At 44.3% G+C, this 19,868-nt stretch overlaps 1 protein-coding gene across 3 annotated transcripts in view; it reads right to left on the bottom strand.

Moving 5' to 3' along the window:
• The window catches only part of RPGRIP1L (RPGRIP1 like), a 133,149-nt gene that overhangs the window by 96,044 nt on the left and 17,237 nt on the right, over nucleotides 1-19,868 (bottom strand). For all 3 annotated transcript variants that reach the window (XM_066583914.1, XM_066583915.1, XM_066583916.1), the window contains 3 exons: nucleotides 18,338-18,636; nucleotides 15,634-15,739; nucleotides 11,482-11,625 (listed from right to left, as the gene is read on the bottom strand). In XM_066583914.1, the coding sequence (XP_066440011.1) occupies nucleotides 11,482-11,625; nucleotides 15,634-15,739; nucleotides 18,338-18,636 (549 nt within the window). The remainder of the gene's footprint in view (nucleotides 1-11,481; nucleotides 11,626-15,633; nucleotides 15,740-18,337; nucleotides 18,637-19,868) is intronic.

Raw genomic sequence — 19,868 nt, 5'->3', positions numbered from 1 at the left:
CCCAGCTTTAAAAATAGATGACCTATCCTCAAGACAAGTCACCGGTAGCTGATTGGCAGGCGGCTGCTTCAGTGTACCAAGCTGGAAGAAGACAAGTCTGTATATAGTGAGGGCCTGGCATAGTATCATTAAATTTCCATTCAATGGGAGCTGTACCTGTGATACTATGCCAGGCCACTGCACAACGTACGAGCTGTTTCCTTCTGGCTCAATACACTGAAGGAGAACATTGGCAAACAGCTGATAGACCGCGGGCCTGGGTAGAGAACCCACGCAGATCAGCTAATTATGCCCTGCAATTATTCCAACCCCCATTTAGGCACAAGATAGGTCATCAAGAGTTGATCGGCAGGGTTCTGCTGCTCATGTGCCCTGCTGATCAGCTGACTAAAGTGAAAGTTGTGCTCACCTGAGCAGTCTTTAGCAGGCACAGCACCGTACAATGTATAGCTACTGCACCTGGTATTGCAGCTCAGTCCCATTCACTTGAATGGCATGACATTACTGGCCAGAGAAGAGGTTGCAGCATTTATCCGAGCCCCACGGCTTCTACAATCAGCTAATCCGTGGGAATCCCGCCGATTAACTATTGATGACCTATCCTGAGTATAGGTAATCAATAGTGTAGTCCCAGAAAACCCATTAATAATACTAGTAATTATTAGGAAATTATAGTACCAGTATTTCTGGTGGCGCAATGCGCCACACAGCTCTGCTACATGCATGTCACACACACAGCTCTGGTACATGGGCGTGTGACAGACACACACAGCTCTGCTATATAACATGCGCGTCACAGACATAGCTCTGCTACATGGCGTGTGCGGCACCGACACAGCTCTGCTATGTGACATGTGTGTCACACACAGCTCTGCTACATGACATGCTCGTTACAGACACAACTCTGCTACACTACATGTGCATCACAGACACAGCTGTGCTACATTACATGCACGTCACAGAAACAACTCTGCTATGATATGTGCGCCATAGACATAGCTCTGCTACATTACATGCGCATGTTACAAACACAGCTTTGCTACATTACATACGCATGTTACAAACACAGCTCTGCTACATGACATGCACGGCACACACACAGCTCTGTAAATTACATGTGCGTCACAGACACAGCTCTGCTGTATGACGTGCATGGAACAGACACAGTTCTGCTACATTACATGTGCGACACAGACACAGCTCTGCTATATGATGTGCATGGCACAGACACAGCTCTGCTACATGACATGCGTGGCACAGACACAACTCGGCTCCATGACATGCGCATCACAGACACAGCTCTGGTACATGACATGCGCATCACAGACACAGCTCTGCTACATGACATGCGCATCACAGACACAGCTCTGCTACATGACATGCGCATCACAGACACAGCTCTGCTACATGACATGCGCATCACAGACACAGCTCTGCTACATGACATGCGCATCACAGACACAGCTCTGCTACAAGACATGCGCATCACAGACACAGCTCTGCTACAAGACATGCGCATCAGACACAGCTCTGCTACAAGACATGCGCATCACAGACACAGCTCTGCTACATGACATGCGCAGCACAGACACAGCTCTGCTGATATATGACATGCATGGCACAGACACAGTTCTGCTACATGACACGTGTGTCATAGACACAGCTCTGCTACATGACATAGGCGGCACAGACACAGCTCTGCTACATGACATGCGTGTCATAGACACAGCTCTTCTACACGACATGCATGTCACAGACACACTTCTGCTACATTACATGCATGTCACAGCTCTGCTACCTGACATAGGCAGCACAGACAGAGCTCTGCTACATGACATGCGTGTCACAGACACAGCTCTACTACATTTTATGGGCGTCATAGACACAGCTCTGCTACATTACATGTGCATGTTACAAACACAGCTCTGCTACATGACATGCGTGGCACAAACACAGCACTGCTACATGACATGCGTGGCACAGAAACAGCTCTGCTACATGACATGCGTGGCACAGAAACAGCTCTGCTACATCACATGCACGGCACAGACACAGCTCTGCTACATGACATGCACGGCATAGACACAGCTCTGCTACATGACATGCACGGCACAGACACAGCTCTGCTACATGACATGCACGACACAGACACAGCTCTGCTACATGACATGCACAGCACAGACACAGCTCTGCTACATGACATGCACAGCACAGACACAGCTCTGCAATATTACATACATCCATGCTGATAATACACATTACACACACAGCTTTACTACATCCATCCTGATTCCCACACATGACACACACATCTCTGCGATACAGTGATCAGCCCCTGGTTATGTGATCCCTGACTCCACCCACACTGGTGATCCCATGAAGGTGACGTCATCACAGGTCCTGGTAGCTGCTGTCGGCTTATCGACTATACAATACTTTCTACCAAACTCCAGAATAGCTCCTCCCACAGTAGTGACATCACTGCAGGTCCTTCAGCCTGCCGTGTCTTTGTGGTGGCGGTAGGTTGGCGTCTCCTGGACTGCTAAGTTGTGTCTGACATAATAACGGCTTAGTTGTATTCTCATTGTGTTATTTTTGTTCTCCCCTTCCAAGATCCCTAACTTTGTTCTTTCTTCTGTCGGTCAGGCTCTGTGTTTTATATATACTGTAGGACCTGCAATGAAGTCACCAGGGGGCAGAGCAATGGCATCACCAGGGGCGGAGCATGCTAAACACACACAAACACACATACATGCAAACAGACAAGTGGTCCTTAGTAGTTTGACTTATCACCTTAATCACATGTTTAATTCCAACATGTCTGAGCTTAATGTATATAGTCGCATGGCATGAAAATTGATAGGATCCACCATTAGCTTCTAAAGCTGCATGGTCAACAGTATTAACAAGGAAGAAACTCCTAAGTACATAGATTGCAGAACTGCAAAGTGCGAGTATGGCACAGGAGGTTACAAGTGATGTAAAGTAAGTGATTTGTGCCTATGTATTTCTTATAATTTATGAAGTGCGCGACACATTCCCTACCCAAGGCATTATCTAAACAACTTCTAGCATTCATAATGCGGGCTAAGAATTCCTTTCTAACCCTATTAGTCCAAATAATCCTTTTGAAGACTTATACTCAATGAGCATCTGGACAAAAAAGTTCAAACCATTGAAAACTGGGCAAGCTTAAAAAGGTAATATTCTATAAATGTTTTTACTAGCGACCAATAAAATATGTTTAAAGCGCTTTTATGACTTGCACAGCATATGAATTAATATACTTTCCTCTCACCTATTATTTCCTATTCTTGCAGGTTTTTTTCTTTGCATTTTCTGAAAAAAAGGATGTTTATAAGCTTTCTATTTTAATAATAATTTTGGATCAAAGACCGAAAAGATACACATGCTACTTGTAACTCCGGATTCTTTACTAATGATGCATTATGTAGAACACATGCAAGAAACACAGCACAGTGTTCCTGTAAAGGGTCACAAAACATGAAGAATAAAAAAAAAGAAAGAAACTTGGTCCAACATCAAAGCCTGGAGAGCTAACTGGCATGTTGTTGCCAAATCTTACTGGCCAATTATACATTCTAAGCACGTGGGACACAGTGATCAAAAATGTCGTTTTTTTTTCTCTCCTAACAATAAAGTAGTTTAGTTTCCACTTTGAACTGTGCTACAAAATGAAACTATTTTTTTTTTGTTTCATCTGTGCTGGATTTCCTTCGAGAAACTCATCTAAAACCATAGTCATCTGCCAATACACCTTAATAGATTAGCTGAAAGCATGGCATAAATCAGGCCTATCTTTGGAGAAGCCAAAGGTGACCAGGAAAGGTCCCAAGCATCACTTTCATTAAACAGAACAATACCTTTACTAATGAAATGACATCATACCTGCCCGGTTAGACCATCTATTGTGCACCTTACTCAATAACGGCCTTTGCAACAAAGTATCCAGTGCCCAGAAGCCTGGAAAGGAAGACTGGGGTTGCTAACCAAAGCTCAGAATTTGGTGACTGATTGAAGGCTGATAGGTATTCCCGCCACAAAATATGTTACTATAAGGCCGCCTGCACACGAGCGTTCCAGATTCCGCTAGCAGATTTTCACGCGCGTATGGTACCTAAATGTGCTTGCGGATAGGTCCGGATGCGTGAAAAATCACGCGCGGATATACGCGGATGTGTTGCGGAAAAAAACACGCAGAAAAACCAGCAGACACCCCTTATTGTAAACCCAACCCCTAGAGAACTGCCCATTCCTTGGAAAACAGCTTAAAAACCAACACCCAGACTCCGTTTTGTCCCTCTTGCTTGTGCGAGCACCGTTGAATTATTATGGCAACATGCTTTCACCCGGTGAGCAGATGTCTTTGTGGGCATGGTTGATCCATGTAACTTTTTTCAGGCGCTTCTCCAGCGTGACTTTATTTCAGTCACTGCAAAAAAATTCACAAGAGGAAGGCCGCCTGCACACGGGCGGAAATCCCGCGGCGGTATTTCCCGCGGTATTTCCGCCGCTGAAAGTCTGCATAGGAGTGCATTACAATACGCACTCCTATGCAGACGGCCGCGGTTCGTCCGCGCGAAATGTCGTGCGGCAAACAAACCGCGGCATGTCCTATTTTTGTGCGGGGCTCGCACTCACCCGGCCGCCGGCTACAGTCTGCGCATGCGCCGGCTGCGCGGCAGCCGGCACGTGAAAGAGCCGGGGCCGCCAGGCGCGGGTGAGTACGCGTTCGTCACTGCAGGCTCTCGGGTCAGGTCCCGCGGTGAGAATTCTCGCCGCCGGATCCGACCCGCTCGTCTGCAGGCGGCCGAATTCATTACTACAGATTTTGCATTCTTAGATCCTGCATTGGCAAGAAATACTACCTATCTCCCTCTACAAATTTGCCTGTGAAGCTCTGTGCTGTGTGTTGGGACGCCTCCTACCATGCCTACTTCCTGTAGTCATAGCAACCAGTGACTCCATCCGCAGCTGCACTGTGGATGTACTGCGTGAAAGAACGCACCCATTCACTTGTATTGGAGGCTTCACGCGCAGAATCCGACCCAAATTAGAACAGGTCGCAGATTTTTTCACGCGCGTGAAAAAACGCGATACAAATCCGTCCGTCTGGGGACAACTGCGGATCCTCATAGGAGTATATTGGCTGCGGTCTGGGGCAGATAATGTGCCTAAAATAACGCGCTGGAAATTCCGTTCGTGTGCAGGCACCCTAAGGCCGCCTGCAGACGAACGGGTCGGATCCGGCAGCGAGAATTCTCGCCGCGCGATCCGACCCGAGCGCCTGCAGGGACGAGCGCGTACTCACCCGCGCCTGGCGGCCCAGGCTCTTTCATGTGCCGGCTGCCGCGCAGCCGGCGCATGCGCAGACCGGAGCCGGCGGCCGGGTGAGTGCGTGCCCCGCAGAAAATTAGGACATGCCGCGGTTTGTTTGCCGCGCGAGATTTCGCGCGGCCAAACCGCGGCCGTCTGCATAGGAGTGCGTATTTTAATGCACTCCTATGCAAACTTTCAGCGGCGGAAATCCCGCGGGAAATCCCGCGGCGGGATTTCCGCTCGTGTGCAGGCGGCCTAAGGCTAGGATATGCCATAGCATCTTGATCAGTTGGACCTCTGGCACTCCCACAGAAGCACGGTCTACTGACCACCAACTGTGCAGAGACATGCAGCTCCAGCCCGATCACTTGTCCAGCTTTGGGTTTGTTCGCACCCCATTAAAGTCTTCATTCCAAGGTTTCATCTGAATCCCTGAAAATCCGCAGGACAGAATCGTCGACTTCCATTGGTCAAACTGAGATCTATAAAGATTACATTTGAGCAGCTGTCCATTTGTTTGACTATGCTTTACCTTCTGCCACAAATGTCAGTAACAAACAGAAAATTGCCCAAATGAAGACCAAAATTTGCACCTTTGGTCTTCATTTAATCATTGAATCCCAACGTTCCATTTGAATTCCCTTTCCGGAATTGATACTTATTAGCTTAGTAAATCCCCTCCAATGTGTGGATGCCAAATGTATCGAAATGTGTTTGAATTTGTGCCAAAAAAAATTGGCATGCACATTTTGCAGCACATTAATTATGTGTTTCAGACATTTTTTGAACATCACTATGTAAGGGGTGTGGCCTGATAGATAGGGGTGTGGCAAAGTGGGAAGGGCATGACAGATAGGGAAGGGTGTTAAAGGTGTTGTCTTAAGATATACACCAATTCCCTATCCACAGAATAGGGAATAAGCATGTGGTCGATGGGGTCTGACTACTGGGACCTTCACCAGTAAACCATACCCACTCTTCTAGGAACTTTTCAAATCCGGAATATGAAAATATGAAGAAGCGTCATGAATTATTGCACAAAATAGCATGTGCCATCATTTACACATTTCTGGGCTCTGTTGACACAAAAACTTGCATAAAACGTATTATTAAATGTGGGCTGGAGTCAAGCTATGGCCGTCATGTTGTATGCACAATTGCGGGTTGCTGCCTCTGCCCTGTTCTACCTTCTAGACAGAGGACAATTAAGAAATGCTAATGACTATGGGAAAAAATGTCTGTCATGCAAATAACCACATGCGCTGCATATTAATTTTTCAGCACTGAGCTAGATGACCGGAGCAGCGAGCTCCGCTACATCCTAAGTGGAAAGTAAAAGCACTGTGGATGTGCAGCGTATCTGCATCTTCTCATAGATAGCTGCCGTATTTGTCACTTATTATAAGACACACATAGGTTCTAGAGGAGGAAAATAGGAAAAAAATATTTTGAACTCCCCCCGACCAGGCAGTGATGGAGGTAGTACAGGAGGGATAAAGAGCAGTAGTACCGCCTCAGAATAAAGTATATACCACTAGGGCAACCTGCCATTCAGGATGCGGGGACAGACAAGTGTAAATGTAATGATCTTATTACTTGTCACCCAGCTTTCCAGGAGCCTGAATGCAATGTTTGATAAGTTATAACGATGTATGTGGTATAAATGCTTGCATAACTCTGCAGTTGGCATTCAGGATCCCGGAATAGCTGAATGACAATGTAATGATGAATCCATTAATTCTCCCCCAACTTTTCAGGAACCCTGCATGGCATGTCTCATTATGGTTATGTATGGTGTATGCATTTGTGCACAACTTGCCACCAATCAGGTGTACCTGCAGGCAGCTCTCTTCCCCCCTGCTATGTAGCCAGCAGCTGTGTGATAGGAAGGGGAGGAGAGACGTCTGTACCTACAGCTGATTGATGAGGCGGTGGGGGTGGGGGGCAGTAGCAGCAGTAGTTCTCTCTTGCTATTTAGCAGTTCATCAGCAGTTTGTATTGGCACTGCTATGAACCGGATGTGCAATCCTTATCAAACTGTCATTGCAGGTGAGCTGCCCATAGAAACAGCTGATTACCAAGCCCCTGCTGCTCCCCTGCCTCCACCAATTAGCTGTTCCTATGGTCTGCTCCGCTCTCTGCTATGGATGCGGTCTCGGCCACAGCAGCTGTGTGAGAAGGACTGGTGATCCTTTTCAGCTGCCAGACAGGTCCGAATTTCGTCACGTTTGCTTTATAGGACACACTGACTTTCCCCCCCCACTTTAGCGAAAAAAAAGTGCTTCTTATAAAGCGAAAACAACTGAACTTCACAAAGATTTTAAAGGGCTGCTGTCATCCCCTTTGAACCCATTAAACTACGTTAAGGAGCTGAAAAGGTGAGGGGACAGCAGGTCTGGAGCTGCTTTTTATACTCACCAGGTCCCCCGTTCCAAGAAATCAGTGCATGCACACAGTGTGACTCTTTTCATAGAATGGTAGAGTTGGAAGGGACCTCCAGGGTCATCGGGTCCAAACCCCTGCTCAGTGCAGGATTCACTAACTCATCCCAGACAGATATTTGTCCAGCCTCTGTTTGAAGACTTCCATTGAAGAAGAACTCACCACCTCCCATGGTAACCTGTTCCACTCATTGATTCCCCTCACTGTCTAATATCTAATTTGTGTCTCTTCCCTTTCAGTTTCATCCCATTGCTTCTAGTCTTTTCTTGTGCAAATGGGAATAGGGCTGATCCCTCTGCACTGTGACAGCCCTTCAGATATTTGTAGACAGCTATTAAGTCTCCTCTCAGCCTTCTTTTTTGCCAACTAAACATTCCCAGATCCTTTAACCGTTCCTCATAGGACATGATCTGCAGACCGCTCACCATCTTGGTAACTCTTCACTAAACTTACTCCAGTTTGTCTATGACTTTTTTAAAGTGGGGTGCCCAGAACTGGACACAGTATTCCAGATGAGATCTGACTAAGGAAGAGTAGAGGAGGATAATTACCTCACGTGATCTAGACTCTATGCTTCTCTTAAAGAGGTTGTCCCGCGAAAGCAAGTGGGGTTAAGCACTTCTGTATGGCCATATAAATGCACTTTGTAATATACATCGTGCATTAAATATTGGCCATACAGAAGTTATATACTTACCCCCTCCGGTTTTGGCGTCCTCGTCTCCATGGCGCCGACCGAAGCCATCTTCTGCCTGGATTAGACGCGCTTGCGCTGTCTGCCCTCTTCTGTCCCACTCCGGCGTGCTTGCAACGCAGAGATCTTCTGCGCATGCGCAGAAGACCTGTGCGGCGCGAGCACGCCGAAACGGCCCCTTCAGCGGGACAGAAGAAGCAGACAGCGCAAGCGCGTCTAATCCAGGCAGAAGAAGGCTTCGGTCAGCGCCATGGAGACGAGGACACCAACACCGGAGGGGGTAAGTATATAACTTCTGTATGGCCAATATTTAATGCACGATGTATATTACAAAGTGCATTTATATGGCCATACAGAAGTGCTTAACCCCACTTGCTTTCGCGGGACAACCCCTTTAATACATCCCAGACTTGTGTTTGCCTTTTTGGCTGCTGCATCACATTGTTGACTCATGTTCAGCCTATGACCTATTAGTATACCCAAGTATTTTTCATATGTCCTGCTTATCCCAATTCCTCCTATTCTATGTGTGCTTTTTTCATTTTTCTTGCCAAGATGTAGGACTTTGCATTTCTCCTTGTTAAATACCTTTCTGTTAGTCACCGCCCACTGTTCACGCTTTTCTAGATCTTTTTGAATACTCTCTCCCTCTCTTCTCTAGTGTTAGCTATCCCTTCTAGCTTTGTGTCATCGGCAAATTTGATCCATTTCTCATCAATTTCCTCCTCCAGATCATTTATAAAAATGTTGAACACTGGGCCTAGGACAGAGCCTTGTGGTACCCCATTTGATACATTCTTCCACTTGGATGTGCATTGATTTTTCACAAGGCTCTCCAATAGAGATGAATAAGCATGTACACAGAGCTGTTTGTAAAGAGTTATGCTGTGTGCACACACTAATTTCTCGGGGGCATGGTTTTGAGACATGGGACCCAGATAGTATAAAAAGCAGCTCCAGACCCTCTCTCCCTTCACCTTTATCCCCATAATGTAGTTTATGAGGCTCAAAAGTGATGACAGAGGCTCTTTAAGAACTTCCTCTAAAGGGTTTGTTAGCTGAATAGACTATGTTCCCATCAGGTTTCTTTTTGATATTCTTCTTAAAGGGCCACTGATAAATAAATAAATGAATGATCTAGTGTTACTTTGGTTGTCTTTCTATCTGAAATGTCTGGCCTCTGTCTCCTCAGATGGTCATGTGATCTCAGTTCTGACAATCTCAAATCTAGTTGGGATTATGTATTCATTGTCTAGTCGAATTCCCAGTTTGCGGGGTGCCATTACATGATCCCCACCACAGAAACTGCTTGGTTGGGGGGGACACAGACACTCCTGTCACACTTACTGATGATGATCACACAACTCCTGTCACACCGTTATAACAGAGGATATCACAGTCCATCCTCCTGACTGTATACTTATGGTCTATAGCTTATTTAGGTGAATGTAGACCACCACTGATCACCAGCTGAAGCACTTGTCTGATTGCTGTCACTATTTACTAGCTGCATACGGGCTCAACAGAAACTCTACGGGCCCATCTTTAACCAGTGAGCAGTCACAGTGCTCAGGTGACGGCTTCAACTGGCTCTTTCTAGCTATCAGTGGTAGCCTCAGCAGCCGGACCCCAGCGATCAGAAATTCTGAAATGTTCCTATGATATTTCAAAAGTTTTGCGAAAACGCAGTTATACTTTAACTTACAGTTTATATATGTAGATATGAATCTACATAAACTGCATTGCATAATTAGTTTGTACCAATCCTGTCTTAAGGCCCATTTACACGGCCTGATGATCGCTCAAAGATCGCTGAAATGACAGTTTAGTGACAGCTTTGAGCGATCATTTTGCATAAACTTTTAAGTAGCTACTCAGCTACTTAAGAGCAATTAAGTGTGCAAATGAAACCTTAGCTGAAAGCAGTTATTAGCCCGAGGGCTCTTATCTGCATTCAGTTCCTTTGTTATCCAGGGGAAAACAATGCTCTCAGCACTCCTCGCGGAGAACTGCTGATAAGGCTGAACAACGATTTTTAGGTTGGACTGAAATTAACGATCAGCTGGAAGTGCCCGAAACGTGCAGGATGGGTGCGCATTTAGATGCAATGATTATCGTTAAAACGATCGCCTTTTAGCGATTTTTTAGCGATCATCACTCTGTGTAAATGGGCCTTTACACTGCAGAGCTGCAATCATACTTCTAATGGTTGTAATTGGAAATAGTCAATAAGCTTGTCAACAGACACAGTGCTAACAGCTTAAAGCCCTTTCACACTGAACGATTATCGTTCAAAGAATCATTTAAACGAGCAGAAATGAATGAATTGCTCAGTATAAACGCAGCTAACGATTGAACATGGACAAAAATATGGAAACACCGCACAAAATACATGCCTTAAAATCAGTCTCTACATGTCTTATTGAAATATGATTTCTAATTCCATGTACCTTAAGTGGAGGTAATATGATACAGATGCTGCCGAGCAGAAGTGAACATCTGCCCAAGCAACAAGGTTCCATTGGTCAGGGGTTTGAGCCACTCAGCTGCTGTTACCAGCTGGCTCCCCAAACAACCCAGAGCAGGGCAAGAGGTGAAGTAAAAACAAATTTGGCGGAAAAATTCTCAGCCAAGCAGGATTCAAAAGGGCAGCTCAGTGCTAATGGTTAAAATTTCATGCATTTCGTACAGTGTTTCCATATTTTTGTCTACCCCCCGTATCTGCCTGTATAAACAGGTTGCCCGAGCGAACTCCGACATCGTTCACTCGCTCAAATTACATATAGTTTGGTGTAAATAGACCCTTAGCTGAGTTCCTATAATGCAGAGACTCAGTCTGTAAAGTACCTGGGTATAAAGACTAACAAAACAGCATCTAAGCAGACACTGAGCCAGAAGGAAATGCTGGGAGATATGAGCTTTGGTGCCTGAAGAACTGTACAAAAAGTAAAATGGTGCTCAAAAGCTGTAATTTTATTTAAAGCCAATAATTAACCATTTCGCACCTTTGATCACTGGTTTGCTGCTCTCTAAGTTGTAGGAAAGTTTCATCACGTTCCTTCTCCTTCATGTGAAGTTCATCCCTGAGAATCTCCGCTGAGTGTTCTAGTTCTTCCATCCGACTCCGCTGTGACTCTACCACATTCTCGCTGTAGATTCAATAGACAGGTTCATGAATATTAAAAAGAAAAGAAAAAGGCAAAAAGCGACTACACAGATTCTGGCTGATGAGAAATCATCAACATATAAGTAGGATAGGTAACTCTACACTTGGAAAAAATGCTAAACAAATTTAGAATAGATGCTTTATGGTAAACGCCCAAAGCCCAACCCCCAACTGTCTTTCATCCAAAGAAATTCAAAATTCTGGATAGATTAATTTCTTAATATATCTTTATGATGGTTGGAGCTTCATTAATTGATTAAAGGGGTTGTCCCGCGCCGAAACGGGGTTTTTTTTTTTTCAACCCCCCCCCGTTCGGCGCGAGACAACCCCGATGCAGGGACCTAAAGAAAGCTTACCGGAGCGCTTACCTTAATCCCCGCGCTCCGGTGACTTCTATACTTACCGGTGAAGATGGCCGCCGGGATCCTCTTCCTCCGTGGACCGCAGCTCTTCTGTGCGGTCCATTGCCGATTCCAGCCTCCTGATTGGCTGGAATCGGCACGTGACGGGGCGGAGCTACACGGAGCCCCATAGAGAACAGGAGAAGACCTGGACTGCGCAAGCGCGGCTAATTTGGCCATCGGAGGGCGAAAATTAGTCGGCTCCATGGGAACGAGGACGCTAGCAACGGAGCAGGTAAGTATAAAACTTTTTATAACTTCTGTATGGCTCATAATTAATGCACAATGTACATTACAAAGTGCATTATTATGGCCATACAGAAGTGTATAGACCCACTTGCTGCCGCGGGACAACCCCTTTAAGTGCTCCAAATTCTCTGCATAGAGCTAGCTATAAAAGATAGGAGGTTAGGAACCCATAGCCACCACTAGCAGGAGCTCCGGAGTTACTGGTGTTCATTAAAGGGGTATTCTGGGCATTTACTATTGATGACTTATTCTCAGGATTGGTAATCAACAGTTGACCGTTGGGGTCTGCTGCTTGGAATCCCCACCAATCAGCTGATCCTCTGTCCCGCTGTCAGTTTAGTGGGGCTAGACTTCCACATTGGTGGTCAGAGCCGGAATAGTAATAAAAGGCTTCACTCTCATTGAAATCAATGGAAGCAATGCTTACTACTATATTTCTGGTTTCTCATTACAGTCAGAGCCAAAAGTGCAATAGAAGGCAGCATTCCAATGGATTTCAATAGGAGTGAAGTCTTCTATTATATTCCCCGCTCTGACCACTGATGTAGACATCCAGCACTGCTGGAACTGACAGAAGGCCGGAAGATCAGCTGATCAGTGGTGATGTAGGGTGGTAGTCCCCCACCGATCAACTATTAATGACCTATCCTGATAATAGGTAATCAATAGTATATTCCTGGAATACCCCTATAAAGTGACCCTCCAAGCAATGACAAACAAAGGTTGGCCGTACCGCTGCTCTGTCTACCTGATGCACATTGTGCATTAGTATGCATCAGTAGTCTAAGGGCCTTTTTAGACAGGATAGATCATCGCTCAGTGAATGAAGATGGAGAGGGCTAGGGATCATAAATGAACAACTGCCTGTTTATATCAGCCGATCGTCGTTCAGTTTTTATGCCTGCCTAAACTGAATGACGAATGATGAGAAAATGAAGAATGTGGCAATTTTCAGACCACCACCCTTATAACACTTGTAAGCAAAATTCTGCTAAGGACCATTCAAAAACATATAGCCTCCTTCATTGAAGTGGAACTTCCTGATGTTCAAGCTGGGTTCCAAAGAGGGCGTGGAACCAGAGACCAAATTGTAAATTTGCTTTGAGTCATGATGAAGACGTGTGAACACAAAAAGGACACATACCTGTGCTTCATCGACTACAGCAAAGCTTTTGACATGCCTAAAGCAAATGGGAATATCAGAGCATCTGGAAGAATTGATAAGACCACTTTATGAGAACCAAGAAGCTGCAGTCAACGCTGTCTTTGGTAACAGTGACTGGTTTAAAATCAGGAAAGGCGTCCGACAAGGCTGCATTCTATCCCCAGCCCTGTTTAATTTGTATACTGAATTTATCATAAGGCGATGCAATCTGGATGAATCCCCAATTGGAGTGAAAACTGGTGGAAGAAACAAACAATCTTATGCTGACGACACAACTCTACTTGCGGAGAAGGACCTTGGATACCTAATTCATCAAAGAAGAAAGTGAACACATGGGACTATATCTCTATATTAAGAAAGCAAAGCTGCTGACAACAACAAGCAGTGTTGTACCACACATGACAATCGACAATGAAGACATTGAATCAGTCCAAGATTTCCCTTTCTTTGGATCTAAGATCGACCGCAGGGCAAATTGGGGCCTGAAATCATGCGAAGAATCAGCCTTGGCCGTAGTGCAATACAAGGAATGGTGAAGATATGGAAGAGCAAAGGCATCAGCATTACAACGAAGATCCGAACAATCAATGGGATCATTTTCCCAATAACTACATATTAATGCGAAAGCTGACAGAAGAAGGATCGAGGCCTTTGAGCTGTGGTGCTGGCGGCGTATGCTGCCCATATTATGGACAGAGATGGTCACAAATAAAACGGTCCTAGACTGTGTCAGACCAAAAGTATCGGTGGGAAGCAAAACCACCAAACAATGGCTTTCATACTTTGGTCACATCATATGAGCTAATTCTCTGGAAATAACATTAATGCTCGTCACAGTCAGTGGGTCCAGAAGAAGAGGACGCCAAAGAACATGCTGGCTATAATCAAGGTTGGTACGAACATGACTGTGGAAAATCTAAAGGAAGCGGCCAAAGACAGGGAAGCATGGCGTATGAGGATCCACAAGGTGACCAAAAGTCGGCAACGACTGAATGGATAAATCATAATCAAACTGAATGCGGAATGACAAGCAAATGAATTATTGTGCGTCATTCAGTCGGCGCATGCATTTACATTACAGATTATCGTTCAGACTCGCGTTGGATCACAGGAATCTGAACAATTATGTAAATCTAAGCAAGTGTAGTGTCTTAGACTAATGATGTATAGCAATACTCCGTGTACATTAGGGAGTCAGAGAAGCTGGTGCGGCCATCCACCCTGTTTCCTTGAAAATAAGACATACCCTGAAAATAAGACATAGAATGATTTTCCAGAATTTTTGAGGATGCAAAATGATTTTTCAGGCTTTTTGAGGATGCTTGAAATAGAAGCCCTACTCCAAAATTAAGCCCTGCTAACAGTTAATTGAAAAAAGTCAATTTAAAAATAGTGCCCAGGCAGCTATACATGTAAAAAAGTTAAACCTTTTTGAACAAAAATTAATAAGACACTGTCTTATTTTCGGGGGAAACACGGTATGTGTCTCCAGGCTGAAGGATCGCTTTAAACAGTGGCATATTATGTTTAAAGTCCGTCGAGAAAGGTGCTTTGGAGTTCCCTATCAGAAAAAAATGGGGCTTCAATTGCTGTAAAGATATATTATGGAATTAATTTGCACAGAATTTTACACTTTAAAACAACGTAGTGTTAAAAGGCGAACATTCAGGGGTTAATTCAAGAGGTTTTCTGGTGTGGCAAACACATATACCCAATTAGGAAATTCTAAGTTAATAAAGAGTGGTTATCATCTTTTGACGAGAGTTGAGAGGGCTCACAGCGATTCTCTCTCTGTCCTGTCCTGCATTCCCCATTGATGTGAATGGGCACTCTGTAAAGCCTAATTTCCCCTGTGGTGGTGCTGCAGATAAGTGAACTCCAGGTTTCCCCACAAATTACAGCAGGGGGACACTTTATAATCAGCTTGTTGTCAAGCACACTTCTATCAAGAAGGAAGTGTCCAGAGCGAAGAATCCCTTTAACCGAGCATCACTGCCGCAGGGGAGCCAGTAACAAGTTGAGGAGCACAAACATGAGAATGACTTTCCACCAATATAATTAAGCCTGATGTTGGTAATATTGCAGCTGTATGCGCACTCGCACTGTAAACAGTGACTTTACAAGCATGGTAATGTAGCCATCGTCTAATAATTCACAGCATATTAAAGGGACATACAGATTTCTTATCTCTGCTCTGGCTTCTTCCAGCAAACTGTGTCCATATCTTGGAAGCGGTGCTTGGGTAGATCGAGGGGTAACCTCTGAATTCTGTAAACGCATTCCTAAATAAAGAAGTAAAGTCAATGTTTAATATTATTATGCATCCGTGTTCCTATATGTATATTGATTAAAGTTCCTAACTTTTCAGGATACGCTACCGTGTGTACATGAGGAATAGCGCTATTTCTGACCATTATAAGACTTGTATTCTGTATGCTTCCCCATTTTCCCCTCAGCAGGGTGTACATCTGACCCTCACTTCTCTGGTGGGAGGAGTCTGGCTGTTGTGTGGAGTTGTATAGATTGTGCATAGAGAACTGCAGTTTATAGTATCTGTCTAACACACACAGACACATAACATCATCATACAGGACAGTGCACAGCAGTACTGAGCAGTGTAGAGGTGAATACATAGCAGCAGATAACACCATTAGCTGCAGCCGCCATGTCTGTGTGAGTCTCTTCTTCTCTATTCCCCTCTCCCCATACACTTTAATGACCATGATGACTCACCCCCCTCCTCCACCTTCTGTTTTGCAGTCATCCAATCTCCAGTAACACACTTGACAACACGCAGCGGACAGCAATTAGGAAGGAAGGGGACTTTGAGTGGCCGGCTGTTTAGAGGTATTTTTCAGCACAAAAATGTAATTCTAGATTTAAAAAAACTACATAGCAGTTTGGCTATCACATAAGTACAAGTGGTTTGAAAAATTAGTGTTCATTTATTAAGTGTAACCCTTTTTTTTTTTTTTTGTTTCTAACATTCATACGCAAGTTTAAATATACAAATGAGGCAGGGCCAATCATGTGCAGTTTACTTTACTTTAATTCAGAATAAGACATTTTGTAAGGGCGAAAAAGGTACGTGTAATGTTTAACACTTTTTTTTATAAATCAATAGTGCAAGAGACTAATAAAATCTTTGGACTGTGTCTTATTAGAGAAAAATGCTTCTTTCTTCACTTATCAGAATTAATCACTCACTCTGAATTTACCAATTACAGGTTACAGGTGTAGCCCATAAAGAAGGGAGGGAGGAGGTGACGGTGACACTGACACTGACACACACACACACACACACACACACACACACCTTCTAGTAAGTGTTTTATCTCACCCCAGTACCAAAGTCTCATCTACACTGCTCAGTACTACTGTCTAATGTCTGCCATGCTGCTACTACTTTTGAAGGTGTGCTACAGAGAAATAGAGAAGAAGAGATCCTGCTCCCCTATGTGTGCAGTATATGGGAGACATCATAACATCTAGTCTCCACCCAGAATTCAGGGAAAAGAGAATTAGAAATTGAGCCTTCAGAAGGAGAAAACTGCTAAAAATCTGGGACAAGTCATAAAATGACCAGTGCTATTTCTCAAGACGATACGAGACAGCTTATTCTGAAAAGTCAGTCAAAAGTTTAGTTACACTTAAAAACTTTGAATTTGTTTTCAAATGCACTTTCTATTTTATCTTTTCCAGTCCCACTATGGGACTTAAACGTGATCACTTTTATAATACATTCCAATAATTCTTAATCATGGGACTCCACAGAAGCAGTATATCCTTTCCTTTCGCCCCGTTTAGCACATTAGGGGTCTGTTTTAGTGGATATGATTGCACCCCCTAGTATAACTTGATTACGGTATCATACTTATATACTTATTAAATAGGCCCGCAACCGGTTCTCTGAAGGAAAACCCTAGCAACCGGTCTGCTTTTGAAGCTACATATACACTAGCTGTAACTGCAAGACGCGCCTGAGAGATTTGGACAGCACAGGGAGACTAGCCCAAGTACATTTGATATACATGATCACAGCGTATTCACATGCATTGGCATGTCCTATTTCACATTTGTTAAATGGACAGGAATAGGACATGCCATGAGTTTTTCACACAGACCTTTGGTTTGTGTGAAAAAACATCCATGTTTATAGCCTCAAAGGCTATAAGAGAAGTACACAGACAGCACATGGCCCAAAAATCCAGCAGTGTGCACCTACCCTTAAGGTATATTCACAAGCCGCAGATTTGTTGCAGAAATGTGGGCAACTGTCCCAGTCATTTGAATAGGTGGGAAGAGGGGTGGAACAGACCCAATGGTATCGGAGGCTTTGGCTCCAGCTGAATGTCTAGAGACTGAAAAGCCTTAGAAAGGGTTGCGAAAATAGGATGAATTGTGGAGACGCTTCTAACCAAAAGAACCACCAACGGTGGGTACACCAAATCTGTGAAAATCTAAAGGAAGAAAGACTGGCGAATAGGTGCGACTCTCCAGAAAACATAGAAGGGCGGTAGGACGTAATATCCCATGCTGGACAGCCTATGCCCGGCTTGTAATCTATCTAATAAAAGAGAAGTTGGATATTACGTCCTACTGTTCCACTATCTTTATTGGAGAGTTGCTCCTATCCATCAGTCTTTCTTCCAGTCATCTGAATGGCGCCTTTAGAAATCCTCGCACATTTTGCAAACACACCCCGATTTAGACGTACGGAACAGATTTCCAGTTACAGAAATTTCTGCAACAAATCTGCGGTCTGTCAATTTACCCTAAAAGTGAGTCAAAAATCAGTTTGCTTCAAATGACAAAGATTACTTCAGCATAATCAGAAACCGGTATTTACAGTCTCCAAACCTAGAACACGTAGGGCATACCTTTCCGAATATTTTCTTGCATCAGAACGCTCTCGCTAACCTTCTTCAGGCCAGAGTTTATACGGGACTGTATGTAATTGTACGGAGTGTGCCGGTGTCCTTGGGTCTGAAGTTGCTGCTTCGCAGCTATCAAGCGGTTCTGTAGGCTCTCCTTCTGCTTCTCCAGCTCTCGGACATTCTCCTGCAATTGCTCAATCATCTCTTCCAGCTCCACATCCCTCCCAGATCTTCTCAGGACTCCGGACCCTTGCTCTGCTTTCTTTTTGTCTTGTACAAGTCGTATAAGCTTTGTTGCCATCCTAAGAGAAGCAAAAAGGTGAAGCCTAAATTCTTGCCACAGGTTACCGTTATTATGCACCCTATATAGACAATAACATAACCATATGGTTCGTTCCCGTTACACTCTAGGACGGGTTTCTCACAGCCGGCGGCCATTTTGTTCATTTCCTAGACAACTCCTTTAAGACACATGTCTGTTTTTACAGAACTGGGATGGAAGTTGCTAACTATAATGATAAAGTAAGTGAGTTTTCGAAATCTTGTGATGTGTGGAAGATCTAAGATCATGAGATACTTATTTCATGTTGGCTTGGAAACTAAATGCAACCACACAGTAAATGAAAAAACAAAATGTTTTTAGGCGGTGTTCACAATAACTTCATGCTGCGGGAGCACATTGTGTAACGGATACTCAATGCATCTGTAATGATTTCTGCAATTACAATCTACTTAAAGGGGTATTCTGCCTTCTGCGAATGAAAGTGAATTCACATGTCATGGTCAAACTGTTGGGCTACATGGTGGCTTTGGTTGGGTGACAGAATCACTAGGTCACATTACAACATCGGACAGGATGATTAGTGATCGCGATGTTACTACATGAAATATAATTCAACTGTAGCATGCCGGATATGAAGAAGTCAAACCGGCTTGATTATTAGTTGTAAGTCACATTCGATGGAAGGGTGTAAGAGGGGCCTGGACGCCTTTCTTTAGTGTAACACTATTACATACTGTTATAGTCATGAAGGGTCGGTGATTCAGGGATTATTCCAATTGCCAGATTGGAGTCAGAAAGGAATTTCTTTCCCTTAAATGAGGAAAATTGGCTTTAGGGGTTTTGCCTTCTTCTGGATCAACACTGGGCGGAATAGGCTGAACTGGATGGACATTTTTCAGCCTTACATACTAGGTGACTTCTCCAGCACGCAGCTCACTGTGCGTCACGTGAAACTACAACTCACTTGTTGTCAATATTTTTCTTCAACTGCTGCTCCATTCTTACGGTGGGGTACAAGACGCATATATCTATATTACTCCCCAAATGCACACTATTCGCAACCTGATTGGTTGTTTGGATTTACTCATTCCCGGTGATTGGTTATTTGGGTTGGCTGATTCCCGGTGATTGGTTATTTGAGTTGCCCGATTCACGGTGACTGGTTATTTGTTTTGCCTGGTTCATGGTGATTGGTTGTTTAAGTTGGCTTGTGTAGAAGTGGGGAGTAATAGGCTAATATGCGCACAGGAC

The sequence above is a fragment of the Eleutherodactylus coqui genome, chromosome 11 (assembly GCF_035609145.1).
Source record: "Eleutherodactylus coqui strain aEleCoq1 chromosome 11, aEleCoq1.hap1, whole genome shotgun sequence".
Taxonomy (NCBI): domain Eukaryota; kingdom Metazoa; phylum Chordata; class Amphibia; order Anura; family Eleutherodactylidae; genus Eleutherodactylus; species Eleutherodactylus coqui.
Note: the sequence above shows the minus strand (reverse complement) of the source record. Positions and strands in the feature narration are given on the sequence as shown.